The 20,511-nt window shown below is 36.3% G+C and overlaps 1 protein-coding gene across 1 annotated transcript in view; it reads left to right on the top strand.

Annotated features, from left to right (window-relative positions):
* Positions 1-16,619: 16,619 nt before the first annotated feature.
* STXBP5L (syntaxin binding protein 5 like) overlaps positions 16,620-20,511 on the top strand; it is a 428,660-nt gene continuing 424,768 nt past the window's right edge. The window contains exons 1-2 of the mRNA XM_035000065.1: positions 16,620-16,712; positions 17,755-17,951. Coding sequence (XP_034855956.1) covers positions 17,763-17,951 — 189 coding nt within the window. The 5' untranslated portion in view covers positions 16,620-16,712; positions 17,755-17,762. The remainder of the gene's footprint in view (positions 16,713-17,754; positions 17,952-20,511) is intronic.

The raw sequence follows: 20,511 nt of genomic DNA, 5'->3' as shown, positions 1-20,511 counted from the left end.
GAAGCAATACTTAAAGAACTTACAAAAGAAACACCACCTTTTCTGTCCACCCTATGCATTTGTGACCATCTATTCTGCTTTCTCCTCTGTTATTATGGATAAGCTCTATGTAGTTTTAGGTAAGGCCAGGCCTTCAGCAGTGTTCTACATCTTTTCCCTTCTCTCCCATTCAAGGATATCCTCCAAATATTCTCCCCACTTCTCATGCATCATTAATTTCCTTTTCTCTAATGGATTTTTCTTAATAGTAAACAAACATGCTTTTTTTATTCTATCTCAAAAAAATTACCCTTCTCTCAATCTCACTTCCCTTCTATCTATATTCCATTTCTCTTCTTCCTTTTGTAACAAAACCCAAAGAAAAATATATTTGTACACTTGATATTCAACTCCTCTACTACCATTCTTTCTTGAATCTGGTCTAAATAAGCTTTTATTTTTGCCACTCCACCATAATCACTCCTGGCAATATCACCTAGGACCTCAAGTCTCATTTTATTAGACTTTCAGCAGTATTTAACACAGTTGAGCACTCCCTCCCTTCACTTGGCATACAGAACGCACAGTATTGGTTTTTCAACTATCTTATTGACTGTTCCTTTTAGGTTTTTTTTTAATTGAAGTATAATTAACATACAGTGTTATAGTAGTTTCAGGTGTACAGCATAATGATTCAACAATTCTATACATTACTCAGTGATTACCATGATAAGTGCAGTCACCATCTGTCACCAAACAATGTAATTACAATCTTATTGACTATATTCCCTATACTGTACTTTTCATCTCCATGACTTATTTATTTTATAATTGGAAGTTTGTACTTCTTAATCCCCTTTGTCTATTTCACCTATCTCCCCACCCACCTCTCCTCTGGCAACCACCATTTTGTTCTCTGTATTTAAGAATCTGTTTTTTTGGGGTGCGTGGGTGGCTCAGTTGGTTAAGCATCTGCTTTTGGCTCAGGTCATGATCCTGGAGTCTCAGAATGGAGTCCTGCATGGGGCTCCCTGCTCAGTAGGGAGTCTGTTTCTCCCTCTCTCCTTTACCCTGCTTGTGCTCTCACTCACTCTCTCTCAAATAAATAAATAAAATCTTTTAAAAAAAGAATCTGTTTTTTGTTAGTCTCTCTTTTTTAAAATTTTAATCCATTTATTTTATTTTATTTTCAGTACATGCCCTCTTTTTTAATTTGTTTGTTTTGTTTTTTAAATTCCACATGAGTGAAATCATATGGTATTTGTCTGTCTTTGACTTATTTCACTTAGTATTAATCCCTCTTGATCCATTCATGTTGTTGCAAATGGCAATATCTCATTCTTCTATGGCTAATATTAAATTGTGTGTGTGTGTGTGCATGTGTATAACATCTTTATCCATTCATCTATTGATAGACACATATGTTGCTCCCATATGCTGGCTCTTGTAAATAATGCTGCATTAAACATAGGTGTATGTATATCTTTTTGAATTAGTATTTACCCAAAGAAAAGGAAAACACCACTTTGAAAAGATATATGCACCCCTATGTTTATTGACTGCTTTTAATTCTTATCTCTGGTTATTGTTTCTAAATGTTGGAATGCTCTAGGACTCCATCTTTGCACCCATTTTCTTTTTTATCTGTACTCATTCCCTTTGTGGTCTCATCCAAAATCAACCCTATAAGTACCATCTCAATGCTGTTGAGTCATAAATTCGTATCTTTCTAATACTTACGGCCCAGACCTCTCCCATGAATACCTGACTATCCATCTACCAACTAATAGGCACCAAAATATTAATAGGTCCAAAACTAAGTCCCTCCAAAACTTTCTCCTTCTTAAGTCCTCCCCTGACCAGTTAATGGCAACTCCATTCTTTTAATTGTTCAGACCTCAGACTGTAAACTTCAGTAACAGTGTACCATCATATACTAGTGGATTATCACTTATTTAATGGTTCTTCATTATGGTAAATTTTTTCCAAATACTGATCAATGTTTCAAGTAAGAAGACTTCTATTTTATTGTATCTAGGACCAAGAGGTTACCTCCATATTTCTGGGAACCATAATTAAGAGGACTATATGTATCTGCTAAGCAATAGGAGGAATGAGACCAAGATATTGAGAGAAAGTAAAGCCATGTTTTATGAGGAATAGTTGAAGAATTTGAGGATATATTCAATCTAGAGGAGAAAGAAATCGAAGAAGAAGTGATATCTGTTATTAAATATTTGTAAAGTCCTTCACGTGGAAGGGTGATTACCACGCTTAGACTACTCATCTTGCTTCAGTTAGAACATAAGGGATTTGACAATGGTTTCTTCTTCTGAGAATGGATGGACTTGATAATCAGCCACTAGAACATGATCCTGATACATATACGTAAAACAAAAAAGGAACATTATCTTGAGATGTTTTAGAGTCTCAATATCTTACTGTATGTCCTGAGGATTTTTGTATGATTGATAGTTTATGATATCTCTACTAAAGTATAGAGGAAGCCCATCATTCAGTGTCCTGAAAGAAAACATTTACATATCTCACCTGAGAAAGTTATGGGCAGGCATCTCATGGGTAGAACAGCAGTAACAGGATCAAGTCCATAGAGAGATCCTACATTAAACTTTCTCTGTCTAATCCTCTTAAGACAGGGTTTGCTGCTCAAATGTGCAAAAGTTTAAAGAAAGGTATATTTCCTTCAAGGGTTAAAAGATAAATCACTTATATATGATGTCTGTCGTTTATAGTTCTGAACCTTTTACTCATGCTTTATAAAAATAACCTATTATTTAATTTTTTATCTGCCAAGAAAAAAAATTTTTCCCTGATCTTCAACTGAGAATTCCCAAAAAAACTTGTTTTTGGACCAATAGGTCAAAGTTGCAGAGTGACTAATTTGGCTTCCTATAAAAACAATTTATTATTTTCAGATGTGTTGCCTCTAGAGAGGTGATTCTCAATCTTAGATGTATTTGGAATCACCTCAAAAGTGTTAAAAAATGCCTCTGATTTCTGGGTTCCAAGTCTAGAGATTCTGATTTAGTTGATCTGGTCTGCAACCTCAGCTTAGAGATTTTTAAAAGTTCTCAAGGCAGGGTGCCTAGGTGGTGCAGTTACTTAAGCGTCCCTCTTGGTTTCAGCTCAGGTTGTGATCTCCTGGTCTATGGGTTCCAGCCCTGTGTGGGGCTCCACACTCAGTACTGAGTCTGCTTGAGACGTTCTCTCCCTCTGCCCCTCCCCATCTGTGTGTGCTCTCCCTCTCTCTCAAATAAGTAAATAAAATCTTTAAAAAAAAAGTTTCCAAGGATGTTCCATTATGCAGCCAAAGTTTAAAACCTCTTCTCTAGAGATATTTTATTCCTTGCTATTGCTAGGGATATTTAAGGGTAGGATGTTGAGGGGGCAGAGAGTGTCTCAGACACATGTCGGATGACCACTTGAAACAAATGTTGTTGAGATAATTTAAATATTAAACAGTTAATTATAGTAAATGGCCTTTTATACCTTTTCCACCCTTGAGATTCTATCATTTTATATCTACCCACCACAATGTATATATATGGAATCAAAGAAATATATACAAGGACAGAAATTCCACTGTGCTATATAAATCAGGATGATTTTGCTAGTATAGCTGTATTCCTGGTTGCTGCCTCTTTGGATGGGTGAACTATTTTATTCTGACTGCTTCTCAGTGCACATGACACAGTTTTATTAGATTACATTATGCACAGCATCATTGAGTCAAAGTGATGTTATTAGCCTGCTAGAAGAAGCTTCTTACCCAGCTGTGAGGGCTTGTTAATATACATTATGATGTTAATAGTGCACAGAATATGTGTGAGTAGGTGGTAGGGCACAGAAATTTAAACCAAATTAAAAATGTGAGAGAAACTGCAGCACATGGGAAATAAATGCTCATTGCTACTAGTCTCAATTATTTTTCATTATTTTCAAGGTCAAGTTGGCAATTTTTCACAACTCCTACCCACAAATGCCCTTCCCGATTGATTGACTCTTGCAGCCAGAAGCTCTCCTTACACCCAGGAGGCAAGCCTGCTTTTTTATTATATTAAAAAAATCTAAACACCAAAGTGAAAAGAATACTGGGCTTCTGTTCATTTTTATCTGAAAATCAAAACACCACGCAAACTCAAAGTAGGGGTTTTTAAAGGAGTTTAATCTTGGATTTTTAAAGCAGTTTAAGTGATTTAAAAAATAATATGCTGAGGATTTTTAAAGAAGTTTAAATGATTTAAAAAATAATATGTTAAGGAAATTATTATTCTAACTGAACCTAAATAAAGCCTATCATAACCCTGCAAGGTAGGAATCTTCTAATTCTTCCTTCCTACTTGATAAAGCATGCTCTCTGGTGTGGCAAAAGAAAGAAAATCTTTCCTCCATCATACATTCACCATTCCTATTGTAGAATGAATAAATATTTTATGTTCACTTACAATTGGGTAGGACTTTTTCTTTTTCTCATGGATATTTTTGTCCCCCAAATCAACCATAGCTTGGAGAATCAGGGTAAACTATCATAATTTTGCATGTAGAGAAGGTGAGAGATTCCCAGGGATTCTTAATTGTCACCCTGATAAAGAGAAAGACATAAGAAACTTGGTAGAAATAGAAGAGTGTGGTTAAATGGGAGAAGGTGGGAACAAGGTGGGAGGTAGGGGCTGTTAGTAGGAGAAATCTCTCTGATGTTGTTATTGTCTTAAAGATTGAGGGTAGGAGGACTAGAACATTTTTGTTTAATGGCTTCCATTTTCTCTATTCAGAACAAAGTCTTCAGCTATGGTTGCAGTGGGAGAGAAGCTAGAGGTTGGGAAAAGTAGGAAGGTTATGAAGTAGTTGTTGTAGACTATGACCTTGTTTTATTGGTTATCTTATATTACTCTTAAATCTTTAATCATTTGTTCCCTCTTATTTCTCTGCCCCCAAATATTATTCATTCCTATCTTGACCAGCCCCTCCCTTTTTATGTTTTCATTTTTTCTGCTTTCCTCTTTTCCTTTACTACCAAACCTCCTGAAATAGTAATTTATGACAACTACTAATTCTTGCTCATATTCCACTTGCTCCTTAAATCTTTAGGAGTTGGAAAAAGGAAGATAATCCAGTGAAGGAGGTAAGAGAGACCTCAAAGAAGTGATCGACATAGAGCTGTGTTGAGGAAGCTAAGTATAGAAAGAGATTCAAGAAGACCTTAAACCAACCTTCTAATCATACACCTCTTTATTGAGGCACCTAGAAGAAATAATTGGTTATTCTTTCAGTGCAATCACAGGGCTCTGCTTATACCACTCACATTACTCTCATAACCTCATAGCAATATTTTATAATTGTTTGCATGTCTGTCACCCTTATACTCAGTTATTATCAGCTTTTCAAGTCAGTATTACTCTTTTTCTTTGTTTTTTTTGTCCCCTATAACATATAGCATTCTACTTAGCACACAATAGGCACATAATACATATTTGTTGAATAAGTGAAGCATTTTATCTAATTTATGGCTTGATCACATCTTCAAATTCGGGCTTGAAATTCTAGCATGAAGCATGAATATCATGTAGTAGTATTTTTGTTCAGCAAATATTTATTGAAAAACCTACCATGTGCCAGACACTATTATAAGTACCATGGATATAACCATGAACAAAATAGACAAAAATTGCTGTTTGTAAGCCATTTTACAGATTATAAAGCTGACTCATATCTATTCTCAGTACTTTTCTTTTTTCATCCTGCACTATCAAAGGCTAAGACCTTCATTAAGTCTGGTATGCATAAGAGGAATATGGATCCTTCTATGTCAACTCCTTTGTTTCTCAAATCTTTTGGAATATATATGCTTTCATAGCTACCATCTTTGATTCCTTCAGCCTTCTTTCTTTTTGGACTGTGGAAAAGTCTGTTAAGAGTTAATAAATTATAAATATGGTAACCACATTTAAAAATTTACAAATCAGAGCACATATTCTTGTGAAAGGCTTATTTTTTCTTATTTATAAACAAACTTTTTTTACTGTAGCAAGAATTGGTAGTTATCATGAATTACTCTTTTAAGAAAAATAATCCAAAAAAAAGAAAGAAAAACAATCAAAAGTCTTACAGTGGTGTAAAATTTAAATCACATTTAATTATACAACAAATAACTAATAACCTTCATCAAAAAGTATACAATTACATGACGAGAAATAAAAAATTCAGCCAAGACATATTTTAGTTAATATAATATTTGCATTGTCATTTTCATCATCTGCTGTTGAAATGATGGCACATTACTCCCCTATACTTGTTTGAAGAACTCTTCTTGCTTAATAATTGTTTATTCTTTCCTGTTTCCAGCATTTCTTGGCATGTCTCTGAATACTTCATGTGGATTATCAGGAAAGATTTTACAATAATCGATGAGTGCCAATAGTAATTCCAATCTCAAAAGTTGTTAATGAGAAAAACAAAAACAAAAACGAAAGTTACAAAATAACAACAAAGAACAAGCAAGCAAACAATAACAGTAACAACTCTTTTCCATCCTGGAGTTTGGACAGAGACTGGGTTTACACATTTTCTTTCCATTTGGAAAACTAATACTTCCATGTTGAAAATCTTTAAACATATTTAACCATTATTGATCTATAGATACATTTTCTTTTGTCCTATTTTGCTAGTAAGCTCTCATTAGGATATGGCCTGAAGACATGGTATTTATTAAATAGATAATATGACTAAGTTAATTGCCTATTTTCCAAGACTTACCATTCTGGGCCTCCCCAGCTGAACCCAGCCAAGTTTAACAGTTTCTATGAAGATTTCCTTTCTAAAGGACTAGTTAATTATCAATCTACAAATACCCAGTTACCTACTTCCCGAGGTCCAAACCATAACAAAAAGCATTTTAGTAGTTTTCATGTTAAGGTCTTTTACTTTAGTGGTAAATTTAGTTTTTTTCTTATGTTAAGGTCTTAATTTAATTTTTTTCTTTTCTATTATAATTATCAATATTCATATGAGACTTTTGAGGCTGAAAGTTAATAATAGCTAACATATGAAGGATTTCCTGTGTGCCAGGTGGTATGTTGAATCACTTAATTTTCACAGCCATCCTATGAGGTTGGTAATTTTTTTTTAAATTTTTTTTTATTTGAGAGGCAGAAGGAGAGGGAGAGAGGGAATCTTACGCAGGCTCCACGCGCAGTGCGGAGCCTGACAGGGGGCTCCATCTTACAACCCCGAGATCATGACCTGAGCAGAAATCAAGAGTCAGAGGCTTAACTGACTGAGCCATGCAGGAGCCCCGAGGTTGGTAATTTTATCTTCCTTTTATAGATAAGAAAGTTGAAACACAGAGAAGTTAAATAACTTGTCCAAGGTCACACACTGAATTAGTAGCAGACTCTGGTCTGTCTGAAATCAGAGTTCCTGTTCTTAAAAATACACCATTGTGTATCTCTCTCCCCTATAGTTTTTGCCACTCAAATTTAAAAATGGCATCATGGAAGACAGTGGTATTTGTTGAGGAACTGTATGGGTTATGAGATGGTTTTGATGATTTACAAAAATGATGGTACAGAATATTTTAAAGAGCAGTTGCTCCTAGAAAATTCAAGAAATTTGGTTTCCATAATTAAAGCACATTAAACACAGACACACTTGGAAAATTATGCAAAATAAAGTAATATTTGCATTAAGTAAAGAGGATTATGGCTAAAGACAACAGAGAGTGAGAATAATGGGGAGGAAAAATAAGGCGAAGACATAAAATTTGTTTTTCTGAGAAGAGCTAGAAGAAGCCATAAATCACTCTGGCTGTTACTGAAAAAAATACTTGTAAACTTCCTTGGCTTTACAAAGGTTAAGGGAACAATAATGTTTTGTCAGCCAAGCTAGCCAAGGAGCTGATTGAAACAGAAAGCTCATCCTGCATGGCCAGACAGGACCCACTTAAAGGGTTTTCTCTTGTCTCAGAGCCTGTAACTGGACAGGCAAGAAGTCACTCATGCTTCCTACTCTCCTGACTCTGTTTTGTAACTTTTGTTTATGATAAAGCAAAGTCATTCTTGCATCCTAGCTTATTCTCTAAAACTCTAGTGTGCCAATTTTAGCAGGGCTAAAATTAATATGGATATTTACAAAATCTTAACATCTTAACCCTTTGTTAGCCATTATAAAAATTAATTCAGTATATTGTGATGGCCATCATGAAAACAAATGCATATCCCTGCTTAAACTGGTGCAATCATCACAAGTCATTCCAAACCCAAGAAAGGCTGTCAACCCTTGTGTTTTTATCATCTAAGTGAGGGTCAGAGAATCTATAATTTGTAGTCTGCATCTTGCTCTCAGTTTCAATTTATATAACAAATTACAAGGGTTCACATCTCTATTTAGTATATAGTGGCAAAAACCCAATGTGGTTTTAAGAGCCTTAAATATTTTCTTAAGACTGGGTTGTTTTCCTATAAAATTATTCTTCTGTAGGTCTATATTTCTTTGTCTACTTTTTAAGCTTTCCTGTGCTTATTTTCTCATATTTCCCCTCAAATAACAATTTGTAAAAATTATAATTTTAATTTGCTGATATAATTGAAGTTTGTGTCATTACTTTTTAAATTTAGAAATCAAACATGAATTATGTTTCTTTCTAACCTTAAAGTTCTATGAAAACTTTTATTTTTTTCCACCAGTCTGAAATGATAAGCTTTACAGAAGTTATGTTTTCCTTGTCATGTTTTACTACTTTGTTTAGCAATTAGACTTAAATTCTTATCATTTTAAAACTTTCTGAATTGTTTTCAAACACAAAACAAATCTAAACAAAAAATGTCAATACAGGTGGTATGGGATATCACTTTACAAAAAGCTTCATTGTTGAGTTTTCCATGGGGACCTAAGCTCTTAATAAAGATATGAATTGATGTAACCTTTCAAAAATAAAATTTAAATTTAAATGAAATCTTGCTTTGCAGTGTCATGGAAGGAACTAGAAGGTATTATGCTAAGCGAAATAAGTCAATCAGAGAAAGACAATTATCATATGATCTCACGCATATGTGGAATTTAAGAAACAAAATGAGGAGCATAGGGGAAGGGAGGGAAAAATAAAACAAGATAAACCAGAGAGGGAGACAAACGGTAAGAGACTCTTAATCATAGGAAACAAACTGAGGGTTGTTGGAGGGGAGGGAGGTGGGGAGATGGGGTAACTGGGTGATGGGCATTAAAGAGGGCATGTGATGTAATGAGCACTGGGTGTTATATAAGACTGATGAATCACTGAACTCTACCTCTGAAACTAATAATACACTATATGTTAATTCAATTTAAATAAATTAAAACAAATAAATAACTAAACAAAATAAATAAAATTTAGAACTAAATATGAAAACATTTTGACATAGTAATACCCTCTGAAAAAATCCAATTGAGGGGGTGCCTGGGTGGCTCAGTCATTAAGCTTCTGCCTTCAGCTCAGGTCATGATCCCAGGGTCGTGGGATCCAGCCCTGCATTGGGCTCCCTGCTTGGCGGGAAGCCTGCTTCTCCCTCTCCCGCTCCCCCTGCCTGTGTTCCCTCTCTTGCTGTCTCTCTCTCTCTCTCTCAAATAACTAAATAAAATCTTTTTAAAAAAAATCTGATTGAGGAGTTCCTAAGGAATTAATATTATGCAAACTTTTAATATATAAAGCACAATTATGAAAAAAACCCTGAAACTTTGCCGAAGATTTAGTATAAAAGTATTCTCTCCATATTTATAATAGTATAGAATAAGAAATAAATAAAATACCTAAGACTATGAAAATGATTAAATACATTGTATAAATATCCATGACACTCAAAATGGTATTTCTGAACAATATTTAACGAAGTGGGAAAAGTTCACAACAAAATGTTCAGTTAAAAAATGTTTAGTTCTGAAAAGGACTAGAAATAAATGTCTAAATTTTCTGGAGTTTTTTTTTTTTTCTAAGTAGGCTCCATGCCCAGTATGGAGCCCAACATGGAGCTTGAACTCACAACACTGAGATCAAGACCTGAGCGGAAATCAGGAGTTGGACACTTAACCGACTGAGCCACCCAGGTGCCGCTCTAAAATTTTTATAATATGCACACCTTGTTTTTATAATCAGATATATGTGCAGTGTACATAAGTAGAAATATTAATAAAAATGTGATCTCTAGGAATCTCTAATTGGTAGATAATTTTTAGGATTTCTGTATCTACTGTAGGCGGCAGTTCATCTCTGTTGGCCAGTACCCACATACGTATCCTTTTAATTATCTTTTCAATAAAGCTTTGTAGTATTTAGGAAAAGAATGCAGTGTGAACCTTGACTAAGTAAATCATACGAAGAGAATTTTGGATTTGAAAGATTAAAGTTCTTCTAGTCCAAACTCTCTTCCTCTCCTTCAGTTTCAGCAACAGTCAATCTACAGATGCAAAAGACTTCTATATTAATAATTGAAAAATAAATTCAACTCAATTCCTATAAACAGTTTCACTAAAGCAAAAGAATAATGATAATAATAACAACATATTTGTATAGTGGTTTACACTCTACAAATCACTTTTACATACACAATCTCATGTTCCTTAAAATAGCCTATATAAAGGAAAAATTGAGGCTTAGAGGATGAAAGGACTTGTTAGTGCCCCAGCTAGGAAACCTAGCCTGTCCCAACACTAAATCCCTTTCTCTTACCGCATCCCAATGTGATGGATAGATATGTGAAAATCTATTTTAAAAGAGGCACAAAGGGGCGCCTGGGTGGCTCAGTCGGTTAACTGTCTGCCTTCAGCTCAGGTCTGGGATAGAGCCTGGCATTGGGCTCCCTGCTTGGTGGGGAGCTTGCTTCTCCCTCTTCCTCAGCCTGCCGCTCCCCTGCTTGTGCTCTCTCTCTCTCTGTGTCAAATAAATAAATAAAAATCTTAAAAAAAAAGAATGTTTAAAAAAAAATAAAATAAAAGAGGCACAAAGAGCTGATTTTAATTACATGTTTAATAGCAAATATTTGAGTTTTGCCCTAGAAGGCATGAGTTGTTTGTAATTCTGTCATTGATTGTGTGCTGAGCCATACTTTGTATGTTTTGGGTCTATCCTAATGACTTCTGTCTGTTTGTCATGAGAGCTATAGCATTATTTAGTTAACCCTGTAGTTTCTCCCTTTGTGCACTTGGAGTAGGCTGAATAAGAGATTTTAATGCTGGTTGTTATTTCCTGCCGAATGACAGAAAGCTGACAACTATCAACCAGTACCCCTCCTGAAGGATATATAATAAAGTCAGAAAAAGATGAAAATTTAGGAAGGAAAGATAATTTCTAATCCTCTTGAAAATTTTGCCAGAAAGGATATAGGTGGAACCTGTTTTTCAACTGTGTTCTCTTAATGAAATTCTAACTCCTAGACTGGCAAATCATAAAGGATAGTGCTATAACTTGATTAAGGGGTTGGAAATGTGTGATAAATTAGGTTGCTCGGTTCAAGATCCAGCACCTCATAGCAAGCAGATTGGAAATATTCACACTTGCTAACATCAACAATTGCCAATCTGGCCTTGCGGTAAGTCTTGCGTCATTGCCCTCCCTCTACCTAAATTCTCCTTCCAGCTGTTCTGATATTCACTGAGACTACATCCTCTCTGAGCAATTTATTACTGCCTTGCCATGTTTAATTAGTTATTGAATAACTGATTTTCTCGTATTTTAGTGGGACCCTTAACATATTTCACATTACACTGAGATTTATTCTGAGGTAAGAACTTTTCTATTAGCATGCCATCCCAAAATTTCTTTGCTTCTAGTCCCATTCTCTCCAATCCCCAAATGTCTTTTTAGTTCTAGTATCCAAACTCCTTAGCAAGATATTTTCCCTTTTTCTGTTCTGTTTTTTCCTAATATTTAAATTTTGTAATTTCCCTTTCTAATATCAAATATCTATATAATGGGATTTTTTGGTTTCACACTAACATCATGAGGAAATAGCTTTGGGATACGATTTATGTAAGTTCACATTCCTATTTCAAAACCTACCAGATGTATGATATTGAACATATTATTTAAACTTTCTTTGCTTTCATTTCTCACCCATTAATTGGGTTGATCAATAGCTACCATACCTGATTGTTGTGAGGATTAAATGAAAAACTAAATGTGAAATTGTTTACACATTTCCAGCTCATAGTAGGTGCTCTCTTCAAAAAATGTTGAATTTGATTGTCATATTGTTATGGACTGCATTGTGTCCCTCACCGCTCCAATACTTCAGGATGTGACTTTATTTGGAGATAGGGCTTTTAAGAGGTAATTAAGTTAAAATGAGGCCATTAGGATTGGCCTTAATTCAATATGACTGATGTCTTTATAAGAAGAGGAAATTTGGACACACAAAGATACCAGGAATGTGCAGAGAGGAAAGACCATATAAGAACACAGTAAGAAAGACGTCATTTGCAAGCCAAAGAGAGAGCCCTCAGAATAAGCTAAACCTGCTGACACTTTGATCTTGGACTTCTAGTCTTCTGAACTGTGAGAAAATTAGTTTCTGGTGTTTAAGCCACCTGGTCTGTAGTACTTTGTTATGGCAGTCGTGGCAAACTAATACACATATATTCACTATTTCAGAAGAATTAACGCTTACTGTTTTCTTATTCCAATTCCTATTTAATCCTCTAATTAGTAATAGGGCAGTGATTAAGAGTATAATCTTAGAAGTTAGATAGCCCTGAATTTGAAGACTGGGTTATCCACCTAGGTGACTTTGAATGAACATTGCTCGTATATTTCAGAGTCTCAAATTTCCTTACCTATAAAATGAAACAACACCTGTCTCATAGAGTTATAATAAGGATCAAATTAAAAGAGATGTTTATAAATTTCATAGTATAGTATCTGATATATAGGTGCTTAGTAACTGGTAGAACTAATTATCTTTATGTACAAGATAAATGTATAGGGTGCCTGGGTGGCTCAGTTGGTTAAGCGACTGCCTTCGGCTCAGGTCATGATCCTGGAGTCCTAGGATCGAGTCCCACATTGGGCTCCCTGCTCGGCAGGGAGTCTGCTTCTTCCTCTGACCCTCCTCCCTCTCATGCTCTCTGTCTCTCATTCTCTCTCTCTAAAATAAATAAAATAAAATCTTTAAAAAAAAAAAGATAAATGTATAAAACCATTTACATGTGTTTTGTCAATCTGGCTTAGTTTTCTCTAAGCTTAATCAGTTTAGCAAATCTTCTCTGTGTGAAGTGCCATACATATACATACTTTCGACAATTACTTAATTATCTTGAGGATGTGGAAAATCAGCTTCTATTAGCTTCATTGTTGGCTTGAATCCAAGATCACAAACCCTTAAAGTGAGTTGTAATATATATATTTTTTTGAGTTGTAATATATTTTTAACATATATTCTAAAAATCCTTCCAATGTATTAGATTTGTTTAAATGATTTGATGATTTTGCTCCAAGGACAAAGCTTGGACTATTTTTCTTTTGTGCAGTCTTCATACTTGCCATTTTAGGAAGATATTATGGTTTATCAGAAACTCCTCATAATGAATTATTCTAGTTTGTAGTAGAATAAACAAAGCTCTCCTTTATTATTATCTGGACCAATTCTAAAGTTCTCTACATCATTTTTTATGGCATATTTCATGGTCTGGTGTCATTCCCTTTATCATATGATTTATAGGATAACATCTTATTTCTCTTTAATTAATTAAGGATGGAATTTTCTTCCATAGCTACGTCATTGTGCTTCTCTCATCCCATAAAATTTTCAAGCTATAATTGTTTGTGATGTCTTCTCACATACATAATATACTTTTGCTCATTTCTATCCCTTGATCATAGTTTGTGAATTGGCATTACAATATCTTCTGTCCACAGTTTCCCACTCTATGAGATTGCAATTATGTTAAAATTTTACTTACTGTCATTTATTTAAATTAATATTTACTGGGCACTTAGTATGTACAAAGCACTGTGCTATTTACAAAGATATTTAAAATAATCCCAAAGATTCCACAATCTCAGCATTCTAATCATATTTTTTTAGGCTTCTAATATTTGTTAGTGCTATGAATTGTGTACGACTGTTGAATCACAGACCTGTACCTCTGAAACAAATAATACATTGCATGTTAAAAAAAAAAAAAAAGAAGAAGATAGCGGGAAGGGAAAAATGAAGAGGGGGAATCGGAGGGGGAGATGAACCATGAGAGACTATAGACTCTGAGAAACAAACTGAGGGTTCTAGAAGGGAGGGGGTAGGGGGATGGGTTAGCCCAGTGATGGGTATTAAAGAGGGCACATACTGCATGGAGCCCTGGGTGTTATATGCAAACAATGAATCATGGAACAATACATCAAAAACTAATGATGTAATGTATGGTGATTAACATACCATAATAATAATAAAAAATAAATATTTATATATTTTGACTTGGCTTTTCTTTCACTTCCCATTCCTATTTGTTGTCCCATCTGAAGGAGTATCTACTCTGTCACCTCTTTTTAACTCAAGTAGGCCAATGAATTCCCTGTCGGCTCTTAAAGCAGAGTCTTTTGTCAATCTCTTTTGTGTCTTTTGTTCTCAGTTTCTCCCCAGTTTTTAGAATAAAACCACCACCTAGTTTGCTAAGATAGTACAGTGTTAGTGATGAGTGGTTTATGGGGTTTTCTTATAAACATTACATCTCCTTTTGCTGAATCAGGATATATTCTTCACTCTCATCAAAAGACCAAACCATCACTTGCTATAGGCTTATCTTCGTTTATTTTCAACTGTTTAAAGAGTTGTCAATAGACTTTCTGATGAAGGGATGGAGGCCATCTAAATCCATTATTTTAGACAATAATGCTACTTCTCAAAGAGTTAAAGAAAAAGAGAAGAGCAAACTCTTTAGCCTTAATAGGCACCTATGCTTGGAGGTGAAATGGGCCAGGAAGAAAAGAAGAAAAAAGTAGAAAAAGAGAGTAAAGACAAAGGTACATATTGTTAGGAATCCAATATAGAATTTGGAACCCTACCAAGATCTAGTTTTCATCAGACATGGCCTTTGTTTCCACCCTTATTTTTACCCCTCCCAAATAGGGTAGGATATAATTGGGTATCATCTCTTAAATTATTTACTAATAACCATTAACAAACCAACTGTTCAAAATCCTTTAAGTGCCTCTTATAGGTGAAACATTGTGTTAGGTGCTAGACAAGATAGAAGAAGTATATAATTCCATGCCTGCCTTCAAAAGTGTTATTGTCTAGCTGTGGCAATTAGGGGTCTTTGAAAGGTTTCAAAAAGAGCAAAATAGACATTAAGTACTGAAAAATTCAAAAGGAGAAGGTGAGCATTGATCTGAGGATCTGAAAAACTGGTGTCTAATCCATCTCTATTTCCTCGCTATGTGACCTTGGACAAATCATTTCTCTTTCAGGTCTTTCCTTTCATCCCATCCTCTTCCTCCACCAGAAAAAAAAAAAATGCCATCCTAGAAGATCTCTAAAATGTACGACTACATGAGATGATTACTAATGAGCTCTTTTGTGTTGCCCAGATTGAAGTCTAAAGGTAGCTATGGCCCCCTGAGCTGCTCTCTTCATTTTCACAGACAGAGGTATCAAGGTCTAAATTTTCCACAGTTCAGTATCAAGTCAGAGCTCAGAACCAAATTTTCCCATCCTGATGCTGTTATGTTTTCTAATCCTGCACCAAATAGTGCATCTTTCAAAATGATAATTGTGACTCGTAGAAAAAGCTTAAAATATATCACTGACACGGTTTACTTAGAGAAATGTTTCTTTAAAAAAATTGTTTATGTGAAAATGGGGGAAGGGGTAATTCTACGTATTAGAGGGAACAAGGTAAGCAATTGATTCCTTAGGATTTGAAAGGCTAAATATTCCAACAAAAGTCTACTGAAATACAATTCTCTCTGGCAGAGGTTAAGCAATTATGCAAGTGGCAGGACAGTGAGGGAAGCCCAATAGATGCACCTGGAGAGCGAGTAGAGGTGATAAACTGCAAAATCACCTGCCCAGTTCACATTATCGTCCTGGGTCAGACCTAGGGAAACCCTTCCAGCAGCCTCGGACTCAGGGCGCCCAAGTTTGCACGCTTCCACGCATTCTATTGATTCACACTTCCGTCCTTCAACAGGTAGCGCCAATTACAGCCCCCAAAACACGGCCCCCCATCATACTGGCCAATCTCGCCGTCAATCAAATACTACACCTACCTTTCTAAATTCTCCCCTCCCCCTTTCATTGCCTTTTTCTTCGGCCTATCCCCAAATTTCTTCCGCGCCTCGAGACCACGGAACTTGGCCCTATGGAGCCTAGGATTGGAGCCGAGGCTACTCCCGCCCTTTGACGTCCCGGAGCTCTCCGCCCCTTTCTCCGGCGCCGCGCGGCCCGAAGTGGAGGGGGCGGGGCGAACCAGGGGGCGGGGCTTGCATCCCACGGCGGGAGGGCGGAGCCTTCCTTCGAGCCTGCCTGCCTGGTTAGGACCTCGGAGAGCGCCGGGTGCCACGACCAGAGGGACGCGAGAAGCGGCGGCAGTCGGGCGGGAGTGACGCCTGCGAGCCCGCCTCTCTCCGCACCTTCAGCTTCTCGGGCTGGCAGGCAGCTAGTGGCGGCCGAGGAAGGTGCCTAAGTCGGGAGTCAGATAGTCATCCCTCTGGGACGCCGCCGCCGCCGTCTAGCCGCGGCTCCGTCACACCTGTGTGTGTGTTCATGAGCGTGAGCGCCCGCGTGCCAATTTCTGTGTGAGGGTTGCGTGTGCTCCGGCTGGGCGCGCTAATGTCTGTGTGAGGGTGTTCGTGTGGGCTCGGTGCCTAGGCGCTCGGCCCGGGGAGACACCGCGGGAGCGGCGGCTCTGCGCGCCCAGCAGGCTGAGGCGGGACTCGGGCCGCAGCTGTCGCCGCCACTGCCTCACGTCCCCCAAGAGCCGCCGCGGTGCTGCGGGGAGAGCTGACGGGTGGGCGAGCGCGGCGGCGGCTGCGGGCAGAGCGGGTGGGGGGTGAGGGGGTGGGTGGAGGGTGGGAGAAGAGGGAGGAGGGCTGGAGACGCGGGGAGGGAAGGGGGGGCGGAGGGAGAAGCGGAGGCAGCGGGCGCCGCCGCTCGCCCCTCCCGTCGGCTGTTGCTGTTGGGTCACCCGCAGATGTTTTGGGGTCCGGCTGTTGGGGGGGGATGGAAAAAGGCCTACCCCTCATTACCTACTGAAAAAAAGGGAGCGTTGAAGATGATGGGGGGAGAGCCCAGAGGGTGGTAGTAGAGTAAATACCGGCTCTCCCACCGCACAACCCCAACATCGTTTTTCTGAAAATATTCTGAGCTGAACCTTTAGAAGGAAAGCCCGCCCTTAAGAGAGACAGAGTCTTGGTCTGTTGGACTCCGGTCTGATTGTATAATAATAATGATGATATAATGCTAATGACGATGATGACACTGCCTTTTATTTTTACCCCAGTGCTGATAAAGCGTAGCTACAGCTGGGGATAAAGCCCTTGAAAATTTGATGTATGAGGAGGAAATACTGTTGCTTTTAGAGTTATATTTTATTATTTCTTTTTAAAGGATGTTCCTTTTTGAACTAAAATTTGACAAAATGAAGTATGACTTTCTCTCTCTTTTTTTTAGTCATTTATAGCCAATGCTCGTAAAATGAGGACTGGCTACTGCCTTGACTAATGAAAAGCTAAACACTTTTACCCAGGTATAAGTTCATGTGTTAAGTCACCCTTTCCTTTGAATTTCTCAACAGTTTTTAAAATGAAGAAGTTTAATTTCCGAAAAGTTTTGGATGGCTTAACTGCCTCCTCCCCTGGCAGTGGTAGCAGCAGTGGCAGTAACAGTGGTGGTGGGGCTGGAAGTGGTTCCGTACATCCAGGAGGGACTGCAGGGGTTCTCAAAGAGGAGATTCAGGAAACCCTGACTTCAGAGTATTTCCAGATTTGCAAGGTAAGTTCTGAATTGGCTTAAAGCCTATTATTTCTTTATTTTACTGTTGTGAGGAAAGAAGAATTAACAACAGCAACACCCACACTAGGGACTGGAAATTGATGAGATGCCAGCATTAGGCAGTCCTGGGCAGAGAACTCTATAGATAGATGTTTGAATTAATAAAGATATTCTGGGCATTGATTTCAACATCAATTTAAAAAGCTATGGTAGTTTAAAATGGAAGTAAACAACCGTAAAAGGTAGGATTTGCAAGACAATGTTAAGGTCCAAATTGTGGACAAAATTTTTAATGTAATATTTATGTATAAGTAGAAAACTGAAGGAAAAAATCATTCTGGTTAATTCCTTGTTGACATTCAGTGAAACTAAGTATTATTTTATGTCACTGTGCAGTATAAAATGATTAAACCTATTAAGATGTTGCTACAAGTAAATAGATAATAGCTAAAGGAATACATCCATTTTAAAAGATCTAATGGTATTGTTTTACATTCATTGTTTAAAATTCTGTAGAGAAACACCCCCAGATTCTTAATAAAAAAATGCCATGGATTTAATTCTTGTAAGAACTTAAAAAATAGCCTGTTTTCTGGTTTAGTGAGGAAACATTTCAGGTAATTATGCTTTAATGTTCAACTTCTAATGAATAAGCAAAAGAAAGAGTTTCTGATGGGGAGAGGTGAGAATTTACAAAACAAATGTTTTGTTAATATATATTGTTATATTTTTCTGACATAGTTTATAATTTTTATTGTTTCTTTTTTGCGGGGTAGCCTAGGAATGTGTTTTTGACCTACCATGTACAATTTAAAAAGCTACTAAGTCATTCATATGATACAGATGAATATAGTTTTAAAATATTTGAATACATAAGAACAAATCATAAATTTCTGAAATCACAGAAATTATTAAATTTTTTGGTACTTCAAAAGAATTGTTTTGAAATTATTAAAATTATTTTTGTAGTAAATAACTTCTATATAATAAGATAAGTTTCAATTATTGTCTTAGTCTCCATTCCCAGTAAGGTCATTATAAAACATTAAATCTGTTTATGCGAAAGTGAGTTTATTTAGAATTAGGTCAGATTAAAAGATATAATTCTACCCCTGTGAGGTTTGTATGCATAAAATTTTGTATACAAAGTTGTATATAATTTCATTCTCAATTTGAAATAATAGATATTTTGTCAGATTAGGGGCTTAATATTGGTCATGAGACAAATATGTAAAAGGATCTTAGGGATCAAATTTGAACTGCTAGTCAGGGGAATAATGCCCTGATTATCTAATCTTTGACATATTACTGTTTCCATTCCAAGATTCTGAAAAAATTTCCAAATTCTCTTAGTTCATGAATGTGAGGCAGGAGAGTTTTTGTCAAGATAAAATTGATATAAAAAAGACCTCTGAAACAGAGTGGCATTGGACTGTTGAGGTTTTGAACCTGGTAGAGAAGGTTTTAAATTAAAAATTTCAGGGGAAATGGGTGAATGCAAGAGAGGAAAATGGGATATATAGTTATCTTCCCATTTATTCAGACAGGAAATAGACATGAAAAGTGCCAGAAGTTAAATATGTATTAATTCAAAAACATATGGCATGGTAGGAAGAACACTGGCCTAGGAATCAGATTGTATTTTATTTAAAGTTCTGTCACTTGCCAGCCATGTATCTCGGGCAAGCCTTTTATCTGCCTTGAACCTTGATTTTCCCATCTGTAGTATGGTAATAAGTATTTCTGCTCTTCTGACTTAAAGTTATTGGGAAGATCAAACAAGACAATTAGGTGAAGGCGATGTATAAATTGGAAAAGGCAATAAATTGTTTATTTTTATATTGTTCCTAAAGTTTTAAAAATCACCTTGTTCTTGGTGGAACGACTACAAGCAGTGGGCTATAATAATATAGGTAACAAAATTATACTTTCAAAGAAATTAGAAGGATAGATAGCTATATAAGTGGAACACTAATAGTATTGAACTGTTACTAAATGGAGAAAGTATTATGGCATCTTTGGATAGCAATATAGTTAATTTTAAAAAGTAATTTTATGATTGTACTTTAGGTTACCTGGACTATAATAAAATATATAAAAATGGATTAAGGATGTTTCAAAATTAGAACTGTTACTAAAATGGGGACTTCATTTGGACTCACTGATTAAATGTGCAAAGAACATTCTATTCTGAGTACTAAGCAGTTGGCACCTTTTGGGTACTTGTACCTTTTCCACATGGCCAAAATTAAAGTACAAATCTGTAATCTTCTCTTTTGAAAACCATCCTCCTCTTTATTTTCTGGTCAGTCATCAAATCCTATCTATTCCATTTCCTTAGTATTTCTGAAATTTATTCCCTTTTTGCCATCTCTAGTACCTGTTCATTCTATCGTATTTTCTTGATTAGTCACTTGAATCACTTCCTACCTGATCTTCTTAACTCTTGTTTTACCCTATTTCAGTTGATTTTGTTATGTTATAATAATGGTTATTTCTGAACTATAATGTTCATTATGTCATTTCCCTGCTAAAAATTCTATGTTGGTTTCCCTAGAGC

This window comes from Mirounga leonina, unplaced genomic scaffold (assembly GCF_011800145.1).
Source record: "Mirounga leonina isolate KUSES-001 unplaced genomic scaffold, KU_Mleo_1.0 Mir_115, whole genome shotgun sequence".
Classification (NCBI taxonomy): domain Eukaryota; kingdom Metazoa; phylum Chordata; class Mammalia; order Carnivora; family Phocidae; genus Mirounga; species Mirounga leonina.
Note: the sequence above shows the minus strand (reverse complement) of the source record. Positions and strands in the feature narration are given on the sequence as shown.